Below are 19,387 nucleotides of genomic sequence, written 5' to 3' on the forward strand. Positions count from 1 at the left end.
AGGTGGACGTCTGTACAATGATACTAAAGGCAATTTCACTTTCTAAAAAAGCCTAACTATCAATCAGACGACAGAAGGCATGGAGTTTAACAGCAAAGTTTTGATCATGTTTATAATTTAGAGGCCTTAGAAATTTGCATATCACGTGATACAGTAGGGCTAGTATATGCACCACTTTTCTTAACCACAGTGCTAACACAATAACAGTTGGACAAAATCAAGCAGAAGCCACAGGCATAAAGCTGCATCAGCAATGGGCAAACCATAATTGGCAATTGTATACGACTACAGCCAGTGGCCATTCACCAGTGTGTGTGTGTGTGTGTGTGTGTGTGTGTGTGACCTGCGATGGCGGTAAACCGCCGGCTCCGGGCGGGCAGTCTGGGAGCATGAAGCTGCGCTGTGGTGTGCTGCACTGGCAGTCTGGAGACGGGTTCTCCATGCTCCAGTTCCCCTTCTCAAAGATCTCAGTGATGGAAGGATCCACCGCGGGAGAGAACCAATCAGTGCCTCCCGCTGGGTTACACGGCAATTTACTGAAGGAGGAACAGGAAACACACGGTCAGCTGCTACACCTGTGTGTGTGTGTGTGTGTGTGTGTGTGTGTGATGCTTACGGTATGGGGTTGGTGCTCATGCAGCGTGTCCCAAATCCCGGTGAACTGAGCAGAGCGTTCTTCACTCTCTCCACCTGATCTACACCAGGATCATCAAAACTACAACACACAAACAAGACTCGTTATTGACTAAGGAAATGAGTGTGTATCACGTAGTCATTATAATTAGCTTTATGTGTAAATTAACGTTCAAAAGTTTAGAATTGTTATATTTTTGAAAGTGTCTTCTGCTTACCAAGGCTGCATTTATTTGAACAAAAATACAGTAAATACAGTGAAACTTTATCATTTAAAATAGCTGTTTTCTGTGTGAATATCGTTTAAAATGTAATTTATTTCTGTGATGCGCAGCTGAATTTTCAGCATCATTACTCCAGTCTTCAGTGTCACATGATCCTTCAGAAATCATTCTAATATACTGATTTGCTGCTCAAGAAATATTTCTGATTATTATCAATGTTGATAACAGCTGTGCTGCCCAATATTTTTGTGGAAACTGATACATTTTATTTTCCGTGATTCTTTGATGAATAGAAAGTTCAAAAGAACAGCATTTATTTGAAATAGAAATCTTTTGTAATATTATAAATGTCTTTACTGGCATTTAATCAATTTAATGCATCCTTTCTGAACAACTGTGTAAACTTCTTGGTAAGACTTTGCTATAATAAGGAACTGTACCATTAGTTAAAATTAGTTAAAGTTAACTAACAATGAGCAGTTCATTAATTACAGTATTTATTAATCTTTGTTAACATTAGTTAATAAAAATACAACATTGTTATTTCACTTAAGATAAGATACATTAATAAAAATAACAGATACAACTTTTGATTTTAACTAAGATTAATAAATGATTTATAAGTATTTTTCTAACTAACATTTTTTAGCTAACATTTAACATTTAATTTAAAGTTAACTAACATTAACTAACCTATGTTAATAAATGAATCATTATTTTAAAGTTTTACCAATTTGGTTAAAATTCCGTTATTTACCCCTAAATAAATAAATACATATATACATAATATGGTGCCACATTTAATCAAGTTAGTGTGTATGTGTGTACCTGTAGAAGGTATTCTGTGGAACTCCAAACATCCAGGGCTGAAGCTCCAGATTGGGATATTCAACAAACGGAGGAACAATCAGTGAGAAGATGAGAGCCAAACACACGAAGAACGCCGGCATTACAACCTGATGCACACACACACACACACACACACACACATTTTCAATACATCTGCACTTAAGGGAGTTTAACTGTGTATCAGTAATAATAATCTAATACAGGTTTAAAATTTAAATTCACTGAGATGCACCTATTGAATGTTTAAGCCAAAGTGCTGTTTAACATGAATTGTGGGTGATTAGTGAATAAGATGCAAGTTTGTATGCTGAAACACCACGTGTCAAAGTGGCTCAAGTTTTTAGCACATTCCCCCTCTCTTCCCTCTCTCTCTCTCTCTGGCAGATGAGTGTCATGTGCTTGTGTTGGCTTAGTTAAATGTGTAAAAGGGTTCGATTAAACACTTTCAAAAACTGGCACTGTCACCCTTCATTCCCAGCATAATTAATTTCTCTCTATTCTTCCACTCTGCTATCTCTCCAAATGTTCTCCTTTCATTCCATCCCTCCGCTGACAGACGGAGCGAAACCAGTGCACACAAAACCTGCGAGGGAGAGACAGGCTGCATAGGAGTCAACGACACGGCTTCACTCCAGCTGATTAATTACACTCTGTGATTGTCCAATTAATTCAAACACCCAATTCAAACACTCTCTGTTTACACTGAGGAAAATGTAAATGTGCCGGAGACGGAGAACGTATCAGGAATAATGAAGGAGAAAACAATGGAACATCTTCCCCTGAGAGAACCAGGGTGACGAGCGCCAGCCAATACAGAAAAATGAAAAATATGCACAGTGATGGAGGTTATTTGACCAAGAGCTGAGAACATTACACGGCCTGCAATTACATACTGTACATACAGCCTTCAGAAACCCTGCAGTAACAGATAGAATTTGTAGCTGGAATATTTTATTCATTTTATTTTATTTTGGTGTCCATTGCATGCAATTACTTGCGTACACCTATTCAATCTCAACTAGCTATAAGTGTGTTTAACAACTGCAGGGATTGTAGGAAATATTCAACACATTTGAGCCCAAACTCACTGAACTGATATGAGCTCATGCTTTGTTAAATGAGCTCACAGACAAGCACTTTTGTTTTTGATGGGCCAGTGCATTTGGTGCAAAACAGTTGTGCTTGGATTCACGCTGAAACTCAGACCTGCCTAAACCGATTAAATTCACACAGCTACAGAATATAAAATAGAGGGAGATTGACTTGAAGGAGGAGAACGGGTGAAAGAGGGTCTTTACAGGTTGTGTCTGATGGTTTTACCTGAGTGATGATTCCTCTCTGGCTTCTGCGGGCATGGTGGAAACGTTTGATAAAAAGAGCTAAAAACTGCTGTTTGATCAGTGACCAACCCATGATGACATACGACCCTTTGCCATTCGCACACATGGGCCGCTGAGTGTCTGTAACAAAAACAACAGTCTCACATGGTGCCTAATTACTACTGTCTGAAATATCACAGCTAACTCAACTATTACAGCTGACGCACTGCTACAGCCACCTTAACTATTGGTAACACTTTATTTTAAGGTGTCATAATACAGAGTAATTACCTAATTAAGTACTTAGTAGTAGCCGTTGTACATACATGAAACAAAATGTACTTACCATGTAACTAAGTTAAGCCTGTACTTACAGTTTGCAATTATGTAGATGTAATAGGCAGCTATGTAACAGACCGAGTCTTTAAGTAGTTTTTAATTTAAGTTTTCACTGTTACAGCCTCCTCACTGTTACAGCCTCCTCACAGTTACAGCCTCCTTACTGTTAGCTGCCTCACTGTTAAAGCCTCCTTACTGTTAGCTGCCTCACTGTTACAGCCTCCTCACTGTTACAGCCTCCTTAATGTTATACAGCCTCCTCACTGTTACAGCCTCCTTAATGTTATACAGCCTCCTCACTGTTACAGCCTCCTTAATGTTATACAGCCTCCTCACTGTTACAGCCTCCTTACTGTTAGCTGCCTCACTGTTAAAGCCACCTCACTGTTACAGCCTCCTTACTGTTATACAGCCTCCTCACTGTTACAGACTCTTTACTGTTAGCTGCCTCACTGTTAAAGCCACCTCACTGTTACAACCTCCTCACTGTTACAGCCTCCTTACTGTTAGCTGCCTCACTGTTAAAGCCTCCTCACTGTTACAGCCTCCTCACTGTTATACAGCCTCCTCACTGTTACAGCCTCCTTACTGTTAGCTGCCTCACTGTTAAAGCCACCTCACTGTTACAGCCTCCTTACTGTTATACAGCCTCCTCACTGTTACAGCCTCTTTACTGTTAGCTGCTTCACTGTTAAAGCCTCCTCACTGTTACAGCCTCCTTACTGTTATACAGCCTCCTCACTGTTACAGCCTCTTTACTGTTAGCTGCCTCACTGTTAAAGCCTCCTCACTGTTACAGCCTCCTTACTGTTATACAGCCTCCTCACTGTTACAGCCTCCTTACTGTTAGCTGCCTCACTGTTAAAGCCACCTCACTGTTACAGCCTCCTTACTGTTATACAGCCTCCTCACTGTTACAGCCTCCTTACTGTTAGCTGCCTCACTGTTAAAGCCTCCTTACTGTCAGCTTCCTCACTGTTAAAGCCGCCTCACTGTTACAGCTACCTCACTATTACAGCTGCCTTACAGTTACAGCCTCGTCACTGTTACAGCCTCCTTACTGTTAGCTGCTTCACTGTTAAAGCCACCTCACTGTTACAGCCTCCTCACTGTTACAGCCTCCTCACTGTTACAGCCTCTTTACTGTTAGCTGCCTCACTGTTAAAGCCTCCTCACTGTTACAGCCTCCTTACTGTTATACAGCCTCCTCACTGTTACAGCCTCCTTACTGTTAGCTGCCTCACTGTTAAAGCCACCTCACTGTTACAGCCTCCTTACTGTTATACAGCCTCCTCACTGTTACAGCCTCCTTACTGTTAGCTGCCTCACTGTTAAAGCCTCCTTACTGTCAGCTTCCTCACTGTTAAAGCCGCCTCACTGTTACAGCTACCTCACTATTACAGCTGCCTTACAGTTACAGCCTCGTCACTGTTACAGCCTCCTTACTGTTAGCTGCTTCACTGTTAAAGCCACCTCACTGTTACAGCCTCCTCACTGTTACAGCCTCCTCACTGTTACAGCCTCTTTACTGTTAGCTGCCTCACTGTTAAAGCCTCCTCACTGTTACAGCCTCCTTACTGTTATACAGCCTCCTCACTGTTACAGCCTCCTTACTGTTAGCTGCCTCACTGTTAAAGCCACCTCACTGTTACAGCCTCCTTACTGTTATACAGCCTCCTCACTGTTACAGCCTCCTTACTGTTAGCTGCCTCACTGTTAAAGCCTCCTTACTGTCAGCTTCCTCACTGTTAAAGCCGCCTCACTGTTACAGCTACCTCACTATTACAGCTGCCTTACAGTTACAGCCTCGTCACTGTTACAGCCTCCTTACTGTTAGCTGCCTCACTGTTAAAGCCGCTTCACTGTTACAGCCTCCTTACTGTTAGCTGCCTCACCGCTAAAGCCGCCTCACTGTTACAGCCTCCTTACTGTTAGCTGCCTCACTTTTATACGGCCTCCTCACTGTTACAGCCTCCTTACTGTTAGCTGCCTCACTGTTATACAGCCTCCTCACTGTTACAGCCTCCTCACTGTTACAGCCTCCTCACTGTTACAGCCTCCTTACTGTTAGCTGCCTCACCGTTAAAGCCGCCTCACCGTTACAGCCTGCTTACTGTTAGCTGCCTCACTGTTAGAGCTACCTCACTGTTACTGCTGCCTCACTGTTACAGCTACCTCACTGTTACAGCTACCTCACTGTTACTGCTGCCTTACTTTACAGCCACCTCACTGTTACAAATGATTCACTGTTACAGCTACCTCACTGTTACTGCTGCCTCACTGTTACAGCTACCTCACTGTTACTGCTGCCTTACTTTACAGCCACCTCACTGTTACAGCCTCCTCACTGTTACAGCCTCCTTACTGTTAGCTGCCTCACTGTTAAAGCCACCTCACTGTTACAGCCTCCTTACTGTTACAGCCTCCTCACTGTTACAGCCTCCTTACTGTTAGCTGCCTCACTGTTAAAGCCTCCTCACTGTTACAGCCTCCTTACTGTTATACAGCCTCCTCACTGTTACAGCCTCCTTACTGTTAGCTGCCTCACTGTTAAAGCCTCCTCACTGTTACAGCCTCCTTACTGTTATACAGCCTCCTCACTGTTACTGCTGCCTCACTGTTACAGCCGCCTCACTGTTACAGCCTCCTTACTGTTAGCTGCCTCACCGTTAAAGCCGCCTCACCGTTACAGCCTGCTTACTGTTAGCTGCCTCACTGTTATTGCTGCCTCACTGTTATTGCTGCCTCACTGTTAGAGCTACCTCACTGTTACTGCTGCCTCACTGTTACAGCTACCTCACTGTTACTGCTGCCTTACTTTTACAGCCACCTCACTGTTACAAATGATTCACTGTTACAGCTACCTTAACCAATAGAGTTGACAAAACTATTTGTCCACTAAAATCCACTGAACCATCATGCCAGGTGCTCATGTGCTTGACTTATATTGTCCATCAGGCTGCTTATTTATATTCCATATGTGCTATTTTAAATTGCATTGGCCTTAAATCATAGATGTCAATGGCACATACATTATTTGTATTTCTTGTATTATCGAAATTCAAGTTCAGGTTGAATGCTGGATATTTACTTCAATGCATTATGGTGTTACTATTAGGAAAATGCTGTAACAACGCCATTAGTCTGAAGCTAGATTACCACAGTACAACCATATCACAACTAAAATGTGCAACAATAGTTACAGATGACTCACATTTACAGCCACCTCACTATTACAGCTTACAGTAACCATAATTATTAAAGCAGCCTTGTCACTACACTTAGCTCACTCTTACAGCTAGCCTACTATTACATGTTTAGAGATGGAAACATGGAAGAACTTTGACTTACCCTCCACACGACTAGTGAATTTAACCTTTGCATCTGTTTCAAAACAAGGGGGAAAAATAATACAGAGCAGTGATGTAATACAAAACCATTATTTTCTCAGTATCAATAGAATTTTTCAAAAGATCAGTTTGTAAAAGAATGAGCCAGTGTGTTTATTTCCATACACATATAAGCATGTAGTGGATATATTGTCAGTTTACATTGGAGCGCACCATTTTTCACAGCGTTTGCATCTTTGCATTCCAGTGCTGAGCTGATAGTCTGTATTCCTGATATCCTTGAGCTGCTTCTGCGCTTTTGTTTAAGAGTTCCTTTCTTATCTGTGAGACATTAACACACACACAGACACACAGTAGAGGTTATTCTGGAGGAGTGTGATACTTTCAGCTTATTCATCTGGCCTGTTCTTATCTGCAGGAGCATTAACACACGAATACAGACAATCACACACACTCTGAGGTGAGACAGGAGAGTACAATTGCAACACTTCATCTCAGCTCTTATTTGAGCGGCCCGTTCTTGTCTGAGAACCGTAAGACCCTTAAATAGACCGAATATCCTTCTAAAGGATCCCACTGTTAGAAACGAGAGGTTCAGGTTTATTTTTTAACAAGATTCCTGATCATTTCAGTCTGATTTTAACAGCTTGAGTGACACATTTCAGTGCAGTTGTATTATGAAACTGTCACCATGTAGTACATCTTTACAAAGTGCCTGTTTCTGAAGGATTGGTGGCTAATATAACTGGTGCTTATTTAATATGTGGAAAGGACATGTACATAGATGCAGCAAAAGCTAAAGAGAGGAACCCTAAAATGGCCTAACATACAACTGGTAAAAACAGAAACAATAAAGTATTGTATAAACTATATTAAAAAGTATATTATTATTATTATTATTATTATTAAAGAACGATAGGTTACACTTTATTTCGATAGTCCATTTTAGACATTCTACTAACTCTAAGTAACTTTGTAACTACATGTCAACTACATGTCAACTAATTCTCATTCATTTACAACTACATGTCTACTAACTCTCAGAGTGGACTGTTTAGGGTAGGTTTAGGGTTAGTAGAATAAGTTGACATATACTTGCAAAGTTTCTTATAGTCAGTACGTTGTATGTTGTGGACCCATCAAAATAAAGTGTTAGACAATATTAAACAGACAGACTTCTAATACTCTAATGACTGCTAGTTGACATGTAGTTGCAAAGTTACTTACTGTTAGTAGAGTGTCTAAAGTGGACTATCGAAATAAAGTGTTACCGAAAGATATAATCCTTTTAAAATGACATTTAATATCGATAACTTGTCATAAGGTTTTTCAAGTATCTTTCATAAACTTGTTGGAGATGGTGATACTCTATATTAAAGTGTAAAATTGAAATGAATATTAATATAGATGATGTTACCATGGGATTCCACATCAACACCTGTGTCTTCAGCTACCTTCAGAAAGATCTGTGAAATTAAACACCAGGAAATTCTGTTACTCCACAGCTTCATCTGGAAATTTCACTACAAAAAAGGTCAGTAAGGTTTCATTTAGCAAGGATGCATGAAATTGATCAAACTTGACAGTAAACAAATTCTAAATTATAATGTTACACAATTTTTCTATTTCTTTTTGAACTTTTAGAATTATTATTCAGCAGCACAACTGTTTTCAACATTGATAAAAATCAGAAATGTTGCCTGAGCAGCATATCAACATACTAGAATGATTTCTGAAGGATCATGTGACGCTGAAGACTTAGTTTATTTTATATCATAATGTTTAAAATTTAACTGTTTTTACTGTATTTTTGATCAAATAAATGCATCCTTGTTGAGCATAAGAGCATGCATTTAATGTTAAGCTTTAATATTTATCCCAGCACAATGATTTGTTGAAAATTTGATACACATGACATTTTTTTATTTATTTGTTTGCATCTGTGACATTGAGCATTAAAACATGGATTTAAAAAAAAAAAAAAATTCAGCTAAACAAACTGGTTTGCTGGTTTGTTTGGTATAAGCCTTTTGCTGAAGTGAACTGAAAATATCATGTAATTGCTGTGTTTATGGTAAAATAGTGAGATGGGAAATTGAAGACATGTCTCATGAATGTTAATTAGGTTACGCACAATTGAATATGATCTTTAATGGTTTTGATAAATCAATAGTCTGTGTGATGCATTGATCTGGAGCTAAATATCTGCAGCTATGCAACTGCTCATCAAAGTCAAATGTGAACAGATACAGATGCATTCGTGTAAAGTGGTAGAAACTAAATAGACCACACTTGTAAATGTCACCATCGTTTGCGTACCTCCTCTAGACTCGTGTCTGATATCCCGTAGCTGGTGACGCCCAGCGCGTTCTTCTCCAGATCCAGCTCTTTAAAGAGGGACGCGAAGCTGCCATTTGTGGCACCCGTATATGGCAGCACATACACCAGCTCCTGACCTACGACCTCCAGAAACTCAGCCTCCGGCACATGCCGCCGCACCAGTCGACTCAGATCCGCCGCGTCTGATCAGAAGGAGCATGCAAATACATTTATACAGATGAACAATGACACCGTGAGTGTGTTCAGTAGAATGTGTGTGAGCTGTGAACCTGGCGGGTCCAGACTGCTGATGCTGTCACTGCAAATTCCTTCATCCACGCTGAATTTATCATACTGTCAGACACACACACAAAGAAATATGGAATGCAAAATTAAAAACATTAATCACATGGTTGCTGGTAGGGATGTGACATAACTAGTCAACTAGTTTTTACTGACAGGTTTGTTTAGCTGTTTTCGACATTTTACTAGGTAAAACACTCTAGGAACAGCTGTGCCTTTAAACAAATTGCTTCTGAGATTTACAAATTTTGTAATTTCTTAATATGGTAAATCAAAGATGCCAAATCAGGACTGAAAAAAAGTGGTATTCAATCATATCTCCATTTAATTTTTCACTGAAAATTGATTTTTTTTTTTTTTTAAATGCACATTTTAATATATTGTAGTTGGATATAATTCAAAACCAATGGAGCCCTTTAAGGGACATGGTAGTGGGAAAAATTTGGGGTGAGTGGAAAAAATTCAGGGTGGGAGGAAAAAATATTTTTCAAATGTTTTGCGTTCCCTCACAAAACCATTTGAGTTCGGACAAACTCTTCCTGTTTACTTTACAGCTTGCAGTGGTTACAGCTCGTATGTTCACAATGGAGCGGTTCATAGAGTTTTATTTTGAACTTAGACTCAGAGTAATACAGTCAGTGCTTATTTCGAGGCACGGTTTTGGGACATTCTAAAACGCTTAATGTGGCTTAATGTTTTAAAACAGTGACATTGGAGGACTAAATTTGATAATAATAAATCCTGATAAAAATAATTAGACTAACAATAATAACCTTATTAATAATATTACTATTAATAAAACATAATATGAATGCATGTTCAGAATATGAACGCAACGCCCTGCACGTTAAGCCTTTTCTTCCCCATAGAAAACGCTTAAGGTAGGCTAATGAAAGGTTCATGCAGCTCGTATGTTCACAATGGAGCGGTTCATAAAGTTTTTATTTTGAACTTGGACTCAAGTATAAAGAAATGCAGTCAGTGGTTAGTTCAAGGCACAGTTTCGGGACATTCTAAAACGCTTTAATGTGGTTTAATGTATTGAAACAGTGACATTAGGACCAGATTCGATAATAATAAATGCTAATAAAATCATTAGGCTTATATCAATAATCTTATTAATAATATTACTATTAATAAAGCAGAATAGCCCAGAATATGAATGCAATGGATTTGGTATTTTTAAATCACCGTTTTCAGTCATTAGCCTACATTAACCGTTTTATGGGGGAGAAAAAGCTTAAATGCAGGGCGTTGCATTCATATTCTGGGCTATTCTGCTTAGTAATATTATTAATAAGTTTATTAATATTAGCCTAATAATTTTATCAGCTTTTATTAATATCGAATTTGGTATTAGAATGTCACTGTTTTAAAACATTAAGCCACATTAAGTGTTTTATTATGTCCCAAAACTGTGCCTTGAACTAAGCACTGACTTATTAATTTATTTGAGTCCAAGTTCAAAATACAACTCTATGAACCGCTCCATTGTGAACATACGAGCTGTAACCACTGCAAGATGTAGAGTAAACAGGAAAAGTTTGTTCGAACTCAAATGGTTTTGTGAGAGAATGCAAATGTCTTTGTGAGGGAACGCAAAAAAATTGAAAAATATTTTTTTCCTCCCACCCCGAATTCTTTCCACCACCATGTCCCTTAAAGGGCTCCGTAAAAACCAACGGCTCTCAATTAGTTTAATTTCTGGCCCTTAATAAAACATTGTGGCCCCTTTGAGGTAAATATTATCAGTGTTGTTATTGTTAACTAAAATTATTAAAAAAAAGTAAATTGAAATCAAGCTCTGATTAATTCAAAAATAAATATCTGATAAAAAATGATATGAAATATAATAAATGAACATTAAACAGAATTAATATGGATGTGTGTGTGTGATATATATTAGACAAAAGCACAAAACAAAATTACTGTAGCTATAAATTACAATGAAAATATTAAAAAAATAATAAATATAGTAGTATATAAATGATTTATAAAATGAATAAAAAACAATTGAACTATATAGGAGTATTATGTATATTAGTATTTGTTTTGAAAGAATTAAATAAATAAATAAATTATAAGTTTAAAATGTTTTTTTTTTTTTTACAAAGATTACTTAAGTATGTTTTACTATTTACTATTACTCAAAGTTACTTGCCGTTTCTTTATAATTTTTTTGCAAAAGTTTTCTCAGTGTATTTTTTTTTCTAGTGAAATGTTGGTATTGTATTACTGTCTATTTTATTGTTTGTGTTGTGTGTAGAAGACCTGGACTTGTTCACTGCAACCTAATTCACCTAAGGGTACAAATAAAGTAACCTGAACAGACATCTGACTGACCGTTGAGTGTAATCAGGGCCAGTTTACCTCTTTAATCGCTGGGACTCGTTGAGCTCCGACTCGCTCCTGATTGGCCCGCGCGACCGTCAGGTAATAACCTCTACCGTAGGCTTTCTTGAGGAAGAGCGAGGAGCCGCAGCAGCAGACACGGCCGTGCGAGATGATGGCGACACGATCGCCCAGAATATCCGCTTCATCCATGTGATGCGTCGACAGAATGATGGTACGACCTGGAAGAGACACAGACATCAAACAAACACACGTTCAGCGCTCGTGGGTGCAAGAAAAACCATCAAAGTTCAGCAGCGAGCGTGCATTTCTGAAGCTCATCTGAATGGGACGGGGCGCGTTTGAAGTGCAGGTGCACTGGAAAACAGCACGCTCTATATATAGGCGCTTTTATATCTCACTCTGTATAGAAAAGTTTCCCGTGTTTTGTATTCGCCGGAGCTCCCGCTGAAGCCAGACACCCGCGGGGCTCAGCGCCGGCATTATTTCTGCTCTGCCTGTGTGATGAGGCAGTGGGAGTTCAAGGCGTCTGTCCTTTGACTTGCCGAGAGCAGAAATATCATGAAATATCATGCATCTGCGCTTCCCAAAGGCAGACGTCAAACCTGGCAGAGAAACTCGCGTTTATATTGAGAGATGCTGATGTTGGACGCTGTAAAGCAGCGATCTGGACACAACGACTTAAAAAACTCTAAGCTTTGAAATGGAAAACGTGTTTGTTGGAGAGTTGCATATAGCCAACAGGGTTTGTGCAAAAAAAGTAAAGAATAAATAGAATGGAACACAATACATCAATAAGGTGTCTAAATGTAAATGTCTCACATTAGCAATGCTTTCAAATCTGAACACACAACAGGTCCAACATCTCCATTACTGTTTAATTCATTTTACAAAAGGAGTTTGAATATCTCTGCTCTACTGAAATATGGAATTTACCTTCTGATCATACTGCAAAAAAAAAAAAGTTTTTGTCTTGTTTTCCAGTGCAAATATCTAAAGATCATTAAATCAACACATCTGAGAAGCAAAATGACATAGGAAGTCTTGTTTCATGAGAAATTGGCCAAAATGAAGTGAGTTTGATTAAAACAAGAACAGAATAATCGACTTATTTCAATGGGAAAACAAGTTTTCATCCCCCATTGACAGATATTTATTCGCGTTTTAAACAAACTCAATTTTTCTCAGAAAACAAGAATTCATATGTTCTGTTTGCATCTCAAGTAAATGTAATGTATTTTAGGATGTTTAGATATTACTGAAAAACAAGACAAAATACAGAGGAAGACATTCATTTTCTTGCGGTGCATGCAACATTGAATGCCATGACTTTATGAATTTAAGACTTTCCACACCTTTAAGTGCAAATTAAGCAAATGAAGGCCTGCAGAAACCCTATATATATGTGAAGTTACTAAACACAAATAAATAAATAAATTAATTAACTGATCTATAAAAATATATATATAAAAAAGGCACAAACACACATCACAGCGTTCAGTCAGATGGATGTGTGTCAGCAAACTCATTCAGTGTGACATTCAGCTCCAGACAATAAACAGCACTGGAAAGCCACGGAGAGATGAATAGATAGAAAGAGAGAAGAAATATATATATATATATATATATATAGAGAGAGAGAGAGAGAGAGAGAGAGAGAGAGAGAGAGAGATGACTGATTTGATTTGTGTTGCTTTGTATTATGGAACAGTCATCCATCAAACAAGGCCAAAGCAGCACAATATACACAAACAGACCAAAAAACAGAACGAGAAACATATATGCTTGCATGCACTTCAAATTTCAATTTATGTGGTGCAAAAGCAAAAATCCAAGTTTTAAAAATGCTGTATAAATGGAAAATTTTTACCGTTTCTGTGAAGTCAGAAGAGACCTTGATAACGCAACAGTGGCTTCATCAGCACTGTGTGATTTATTTCTAAAAGACGGATGCGATGCATGAAACATAAATTAATTCACATATTCAATTACACTAACCTAGCTGACAGGGAACATTCTCTGAATGCTTTGTAAAGGTTCTCTGAGCAACGTATGAACGTTCCCCCAGTGACATTAATGTATTGTTCATATAACATTTTCACTATGTACATCTAACATTTTTTTAAACATTACTAACTACTTGTTTCAGACTGTTCTAAAAACTGTCTAAAAACTGGTTCCATAACCATTAAAAATATATATATATATATAAATAAATAAATAAATAAATAAAAAGTGGGCATTTAGAATGTTCAGAGAAATAACTTTTTAATAATGGGAATGTTGATAAAATGTTCTTAGGACATTTATTTATTTTTTAGCTAGGAATGTTCAAAAGTTTAGGGCCATGTTTTTTGTTTTTTTTCATAAAGGATGCATTAAATTGATCAAAAGTGACAGTAAAGACATTTATTATGTTATAAAAGTGTTCTATTTCAAATAAATGCTGTTCTTTTGAACTTTCTATTCTTCTGTGAATCCTGAAAAATAAAATGTATCACGGTTTCCACAAAAATATTCAGCAGCACAACTGTTTTCAACATTGATAATAATCAGAAATGTTGACGCTGAAGACTGGAGTAATGATGCTGAAAATCCAGCTTTGATCACAGCAATAAATTACATTTCACCAAATATATTCACATGGACAACAGCTATTTGAAATTGTAATAATATTTCACAATATTACTGTTTTTACTATATTTTTAATCAAATGAATGCAGCCTTGGTGAGCAGAAGAGACTTATCTTCGTTATATCTGAATGCTAGTCTACTATTCACCACCTGTGGACGGAAACACTTTAAATCACACAGCAAATGCCAAAAACTCCTAATTCAATTTGTGTATGAGTGTGTGCGTGTGTGACAAAAGGCCACTCTCAGACCAATTATCTGCACTAGTACACATCATTTCATTTTCCTAAATTATTAATCAGACAATAATCGGCTGCACTAATCAAACAATCATCAGCTGCTCTCTAATTACACGCGCGATCCAGCTGAAATGGGCTGAATATGCGTCTCCAGTCCCTGGAGGACTGCAGGACTTATTAGTATTGACAATAATTATAAATTGAACGTGTAATATTTTTATAACTGATTTAACAAGCTTGCACTGTGAGAGAGTTTTACACTGACATCTCAGCTTCTCAAGTAAGCAAAATAAGAAACTAACAACAAGACAAAAAACCACAACAGAACAAAGATACAAATCAAATAAGCAGTGCTTTAAGCCATCTAACAGAAGAAATACTACAGGATAGTGTTTAGCAATACCAGAAAGCCCAGTGAATGATAATATGAAGAACAGAATAACATCAGTAAAATAGCAGATTGACTGAATTGCATTAAAAAGCTCTTGCTTTATTTGACAGAATCAATCCTTTAGACATTTATACTTGTTCGCATTTTATGAGAGAGAGCATTATACGAATAAATGACTTGTTACCGGCTCTTGTCCATTTGCATGTCAAATAAATCACTCAAGTCAAATAAATCTCATTTATTTGTATAGTGCTTTTCACAATACTGTAGTTCCAAAGTAGCTTTACAGAAAATCATAACGTTAGTGTTTATAGTATCATATCACATCCTCTATAATAACCTTATAATATCTTCATGCCTTATACTCACATTTAGCAAATTAGAGCTGGATGATAATAGAGACACTTTGCAATGATACAAGCGATCGAGCAGTTGAGATTTGCTATATAATATACATTATATCACTTTATGTGAGGGTATCAATAAATGAATGAAATGTCTTATGTTTATTTATTGTTCCTCATTCATTTCAAACAGTTTGTCAATGTCAATTTCATATAAAATGCCCATTATGTTAATTATTGAATAAGTATCATATTTTAGTGAAAACGTATTTTTTTACGAACAGTTACAGTTTGTGAGGCAAATTGAAACTGAAATTCTCTGCATTTCAACACGACGTCTGCTCACATACTTGAAAGCTGCAATTGGATCATTAAAGGTAAGCGTCATCTTATGCGACTACACGTTACTTTACAGATAGCTTATAAGCTAATAGCTAAAGCTCTGTCTTATTAACAAATGGTACAACAAAATTAAAGTGCAGCGTTACTTACAAACTAGCTAGAAAGTGAATGCTCCATTTGATCATTTTTGAAGGTCCTCTGAACATTCTGAGACAAGTAGTAACATTTAAAAAATGATATATGAACATCCAACTAAAATGTTTTAGAAAAAAAAAAAAAACATTCCATGACCGATATACAGTATAAATAGTGTTTATGTGCTAATATTCGGACATTATTGAAAAACAGGACGTTCATTGGAAGACTGTTTTTTTTAGTGAGGAACTGTCAGTTTAGTTTTCCTTATCATGGACTTTGGTTGGTTATCTGTGTATACTTGAGTTCCTTTATTTCCTCACTTCATTGGCGGTTGTTGTTTGTGTTAAAGTGCACACTGTTATCTGGACGTGGATGCCCTGTGCTTATTCTTTTACTAAAAGCCTTCGTGTTGGAACCTTAAGACTGACAGTTTCGCTAACGTTTCATTAAGTTATGAAATATTACTTCTAAATGTTCTCTGAAAGTTCAAAATGTTTTAAAAGCCCTTTTCTTAATTATATGGACATTAAAGGAACATGCAAATGTTATGGAAGCATTATTTCTGAATAAAGTTATTCCCTGAATGTTCTGAAACAATTAGTAACATTTAAAAAATGCTAGATGAACATCCAAATGAAACATTTAAAAAAAGTAACAAACGATGTATAAATACTTTGGTCACACTTTATATTAGGTGGCCTTAACTACTATGTACTTGCATCAAAAAATAAGTACAATGTACTTATTGTGTTCATACTGTATTGCAAAACACTATTGCTGCTATTGAGGTGTGATATGGGTAAGGTTAGGGACAGGTTTGGTAGTATGGGTAGGTTTAAGGGTGGGTTAAGTTGTAAGGGATGGGTCAACAGTGTGATTATAAATGTAATTACAGAAATTAATTACAGATGTAACTACATATAGGTATTTTTAAATATATAAGTACAATGTAAAAACATGTTATGTACACAATAAGTGCATTGTACCAAATGATTAATTTAAATGTAAGTACACAGTAGTTAAGGCCACCTAATATAAAGTGGGACCAATACTTTTTTGTGTGTGCTGATGTTTGGAGAACATTATTAAAGACCAGCTAATGTTTCATTAAGTTATACAAACATTATTTATGAATGTTCTCTGAATGTTCAAAACGTCCAGTTTGTTTTAAATGTTTTTAAAACTTTGTTATTTTTGTAAACATTATTTTACAATGTTCTCTGAATGTTCTAAAACAAATAGTAACATTTAAAAAAAAAAAAATGTTCAATGAAATTCCAACCAAAACTTTTCACAAATATAACGTTTCATGAACAATACGAATAATGTTTCTGTGCTATCGTTTTGAGAAGTTTCATTTTGTTGAAGCCAAGGTCAGAGGGAGCCAATGTTGGCGCTGCAGAAGCAGTATAAGAACGCCAAAGACTGCACACAATTCTTGCACAAAGTCCTCACCTTTACAGCGTGTAGGAACCAAATCATTGCTCAAAACTGGAAAGAGCACTGTCACAATTCATAAGAGAAAGTGTGACAGTTGGAAACAGTCGTGGCATCTCGGACAAGCTACTGAGAGAGTCATGATGTTCTGCTCCAGTGCTTTAACCCTATACATCCCACAGAGCACCTTCAGCAAAGATCATTCCGCCGCTGACAGACGCAGGGACAGAATGCAGACCGGCTCATTGCTTTTATTGACCTGCCAGAACCTTTGACACCATTGATCACCATGATCTCTGGACTGAGATGGAAAGTGCTGTCAAATTTCTGCAGCAGATCCATGACGGCATCCAAGCTCATGCAGCTGAGAATGAGATTCAGTAGCCGGGATTCCATCCAAAGTTGCGAATTTAACTTATGCCCAAAACTGGAATATCGCATAAAACATTTGCGAACAAGCACCGTTTCCATCCAACGTGTCAAAGTGGATGCTGCTCTTTGGGAACGCAGTCGTGTAAGACATTTCTGGGAGGCAATTAGAAAAATACGTTGACGAGAGACTTTGATTGGGCATTTGAGAATAACCATAACAACATTTCAGATGCTGTGGAATGTAGCAAATTAGCTCAAAAGGGAATTGTATATAAATAATTACAATTAATTATGATTAATTACAATTATTTATATCGGCTGACAGTGATAACTGTAGCAGAATTAAATTGCTATCAACTGATCTGTTCGTCCAGCGACCATTCAGTGTAAGTTCATATCAACTCTAAGAAAGGATATTTTCGTGGCCACAGAAAATACTTTCTTAAGTATTAATGCATTAGAGCATGAAGTGAGGGTCAAAATCGTAAAGGGACATTAATTTGCAAGGCAGAACCAGAAACTCATGTAATTTGTGCACACAACTTTTATTAACTAAACGCTAACACACATAACTAATCTAAACAAACAAACATACATACACTCACGCGTATATACAAAAGGGGAGCTAAAGTGGATGAATGAAGCCATTAGAGAAAACAGAATGCAGTTATGGAAAGAGTCAGTGAACCACCTGAGTTAAACCATCAGCTTAGCAGTTTATAACGGGGTCTATAACTTATACTAAATCTCTGTTTAGTTTAGTTAGATGTACCATACTTGCACTTCCACGGCTGTTGACGTGTGTCTGGAATGCAGTCTTGGATGAAACGTCTTGATGGTTTCAAGGTTTTGGACTCGCGATCACGTTCTTCCGGGTTGAAGAGTGATGAATTCCAAAGAGGTTATTCTGGTTCTGAGGTCCACAGAGCTTTGGTTGAATGGAAAGTCAAGGCCGCAAGGCCTGGCGCAAAACTTAAAGTTTCAGAAGAGTTCTAGCTCACATCCTTCTAGGATCTAACAGAACCACAAAACTGAGATATGTTGGAGCCCACCGGGCACGCCGGTACCGGCTCAGGCTCTCCACACGGGCAGCAGTCCGGAGATTTAGCAGTAGAGTTTGGAAATACTGGGGGGGGGTTTATGACTCTTTGTCTGAGAGCATGTTAATTTGCAAAGGGGTTGGATTGGAAGTTTTTATACAAACTTTTAAAGATTATTAGGACATTAATATGTTGCATAGGTATCAACATGTAATATTTACTCTCACTTAGATCATCCGAAGACGAACTGATAGAGACCAAACATGTTACAGTTAGAGTGATATTAACTAGAGATCTATCAAAAGCATGCATAGAACAGTATACAATACACAAAAACATATACAAGAACAGTAATAATATACACAATGACCTAATGATATGTGTGTTCATTCAAAGAAAGGTTTTTCTATGAATTAATTAGAGAAGAGTCCATTTTATGGCATAATGTCTTTTTCCTAAAGGGGATATGAAGTGAGTGTTGCTCGGCCATTTGCATTCCTTTGAGCAATAAAACTAGTGTTATCTGATGGGTTGCCATGGGACCAGGGGGCCTGAAGTCCTTGACAGTCCTACTGGCTCCGGGTATGTGTATTGGGTGAGGGGTCTGTGACCATTTGTTAATCTAATAACTAACTGATTTGTTAAATCAAATGCAAAATTGTGTGTCTGATTGGTCCAAATGCTACAGGAATGACATTGGTCCACTGGTTAGTCAGGTTTTGCCGTCCCATAGCACAAAGTCACATGAATTTTTTGATGTGC

General features: G+C 37.5%; 1 protein-coding gene across 1 annotated transcript in view; it reads right to left on the reverse strand.

The window, feature by feature from the left end:
- The window catches only part of LOC131544248 (phospholipid-transporting ATPase ABCA1), a 188,333-nt gene that overhangs the window by 61,001 nt on the left and 107,945 nt on the right, over positions 1 to 19,387 (reverse strand). Inside the window, 10 exon segments of the mRNA XM_058782324.1 lie at positions 344 to 536; positions 617 to 715; positions 1,686 to 1,813; positions 3,027 to 3,166; positions 6,716 to 6,748; positions 6,928 to 7,035; positions 8,132 to 8,180; positions 9,034 to 9,236; positions 9,324 to 9,387; positions 11,707 to 11,909. Coding sequence (XP_058638307.1) covers positions 344 to 536; positions 617 to 715; positions 1,686 to 1,813; positions 3,027 to 3,166; positions 6,716 to 6,748; positions 6,928 to 7,035; positions 8,132 to 8,180; positions 9,034 to 9,236; positions 9,324 to 9,387; positions 11,707 to 11,909 — 1,220 coding nt within the window.

Source organism: Onychostoma macrolepis, chromosome 07 (assembly GCF_012432095.1).
Source record: "Onychostoma macrolepis isolate SWU-2019 chromosome 07, ASM1243209v1, whole genome shotgun sequence".
Classification (NCBI taxonomy): Eukaryota; Metazoa; Chordata; class Actinopteri; order Cypriniformes; family Cyprinidae; genus Onychostoma; species Onychostoma macrolepis.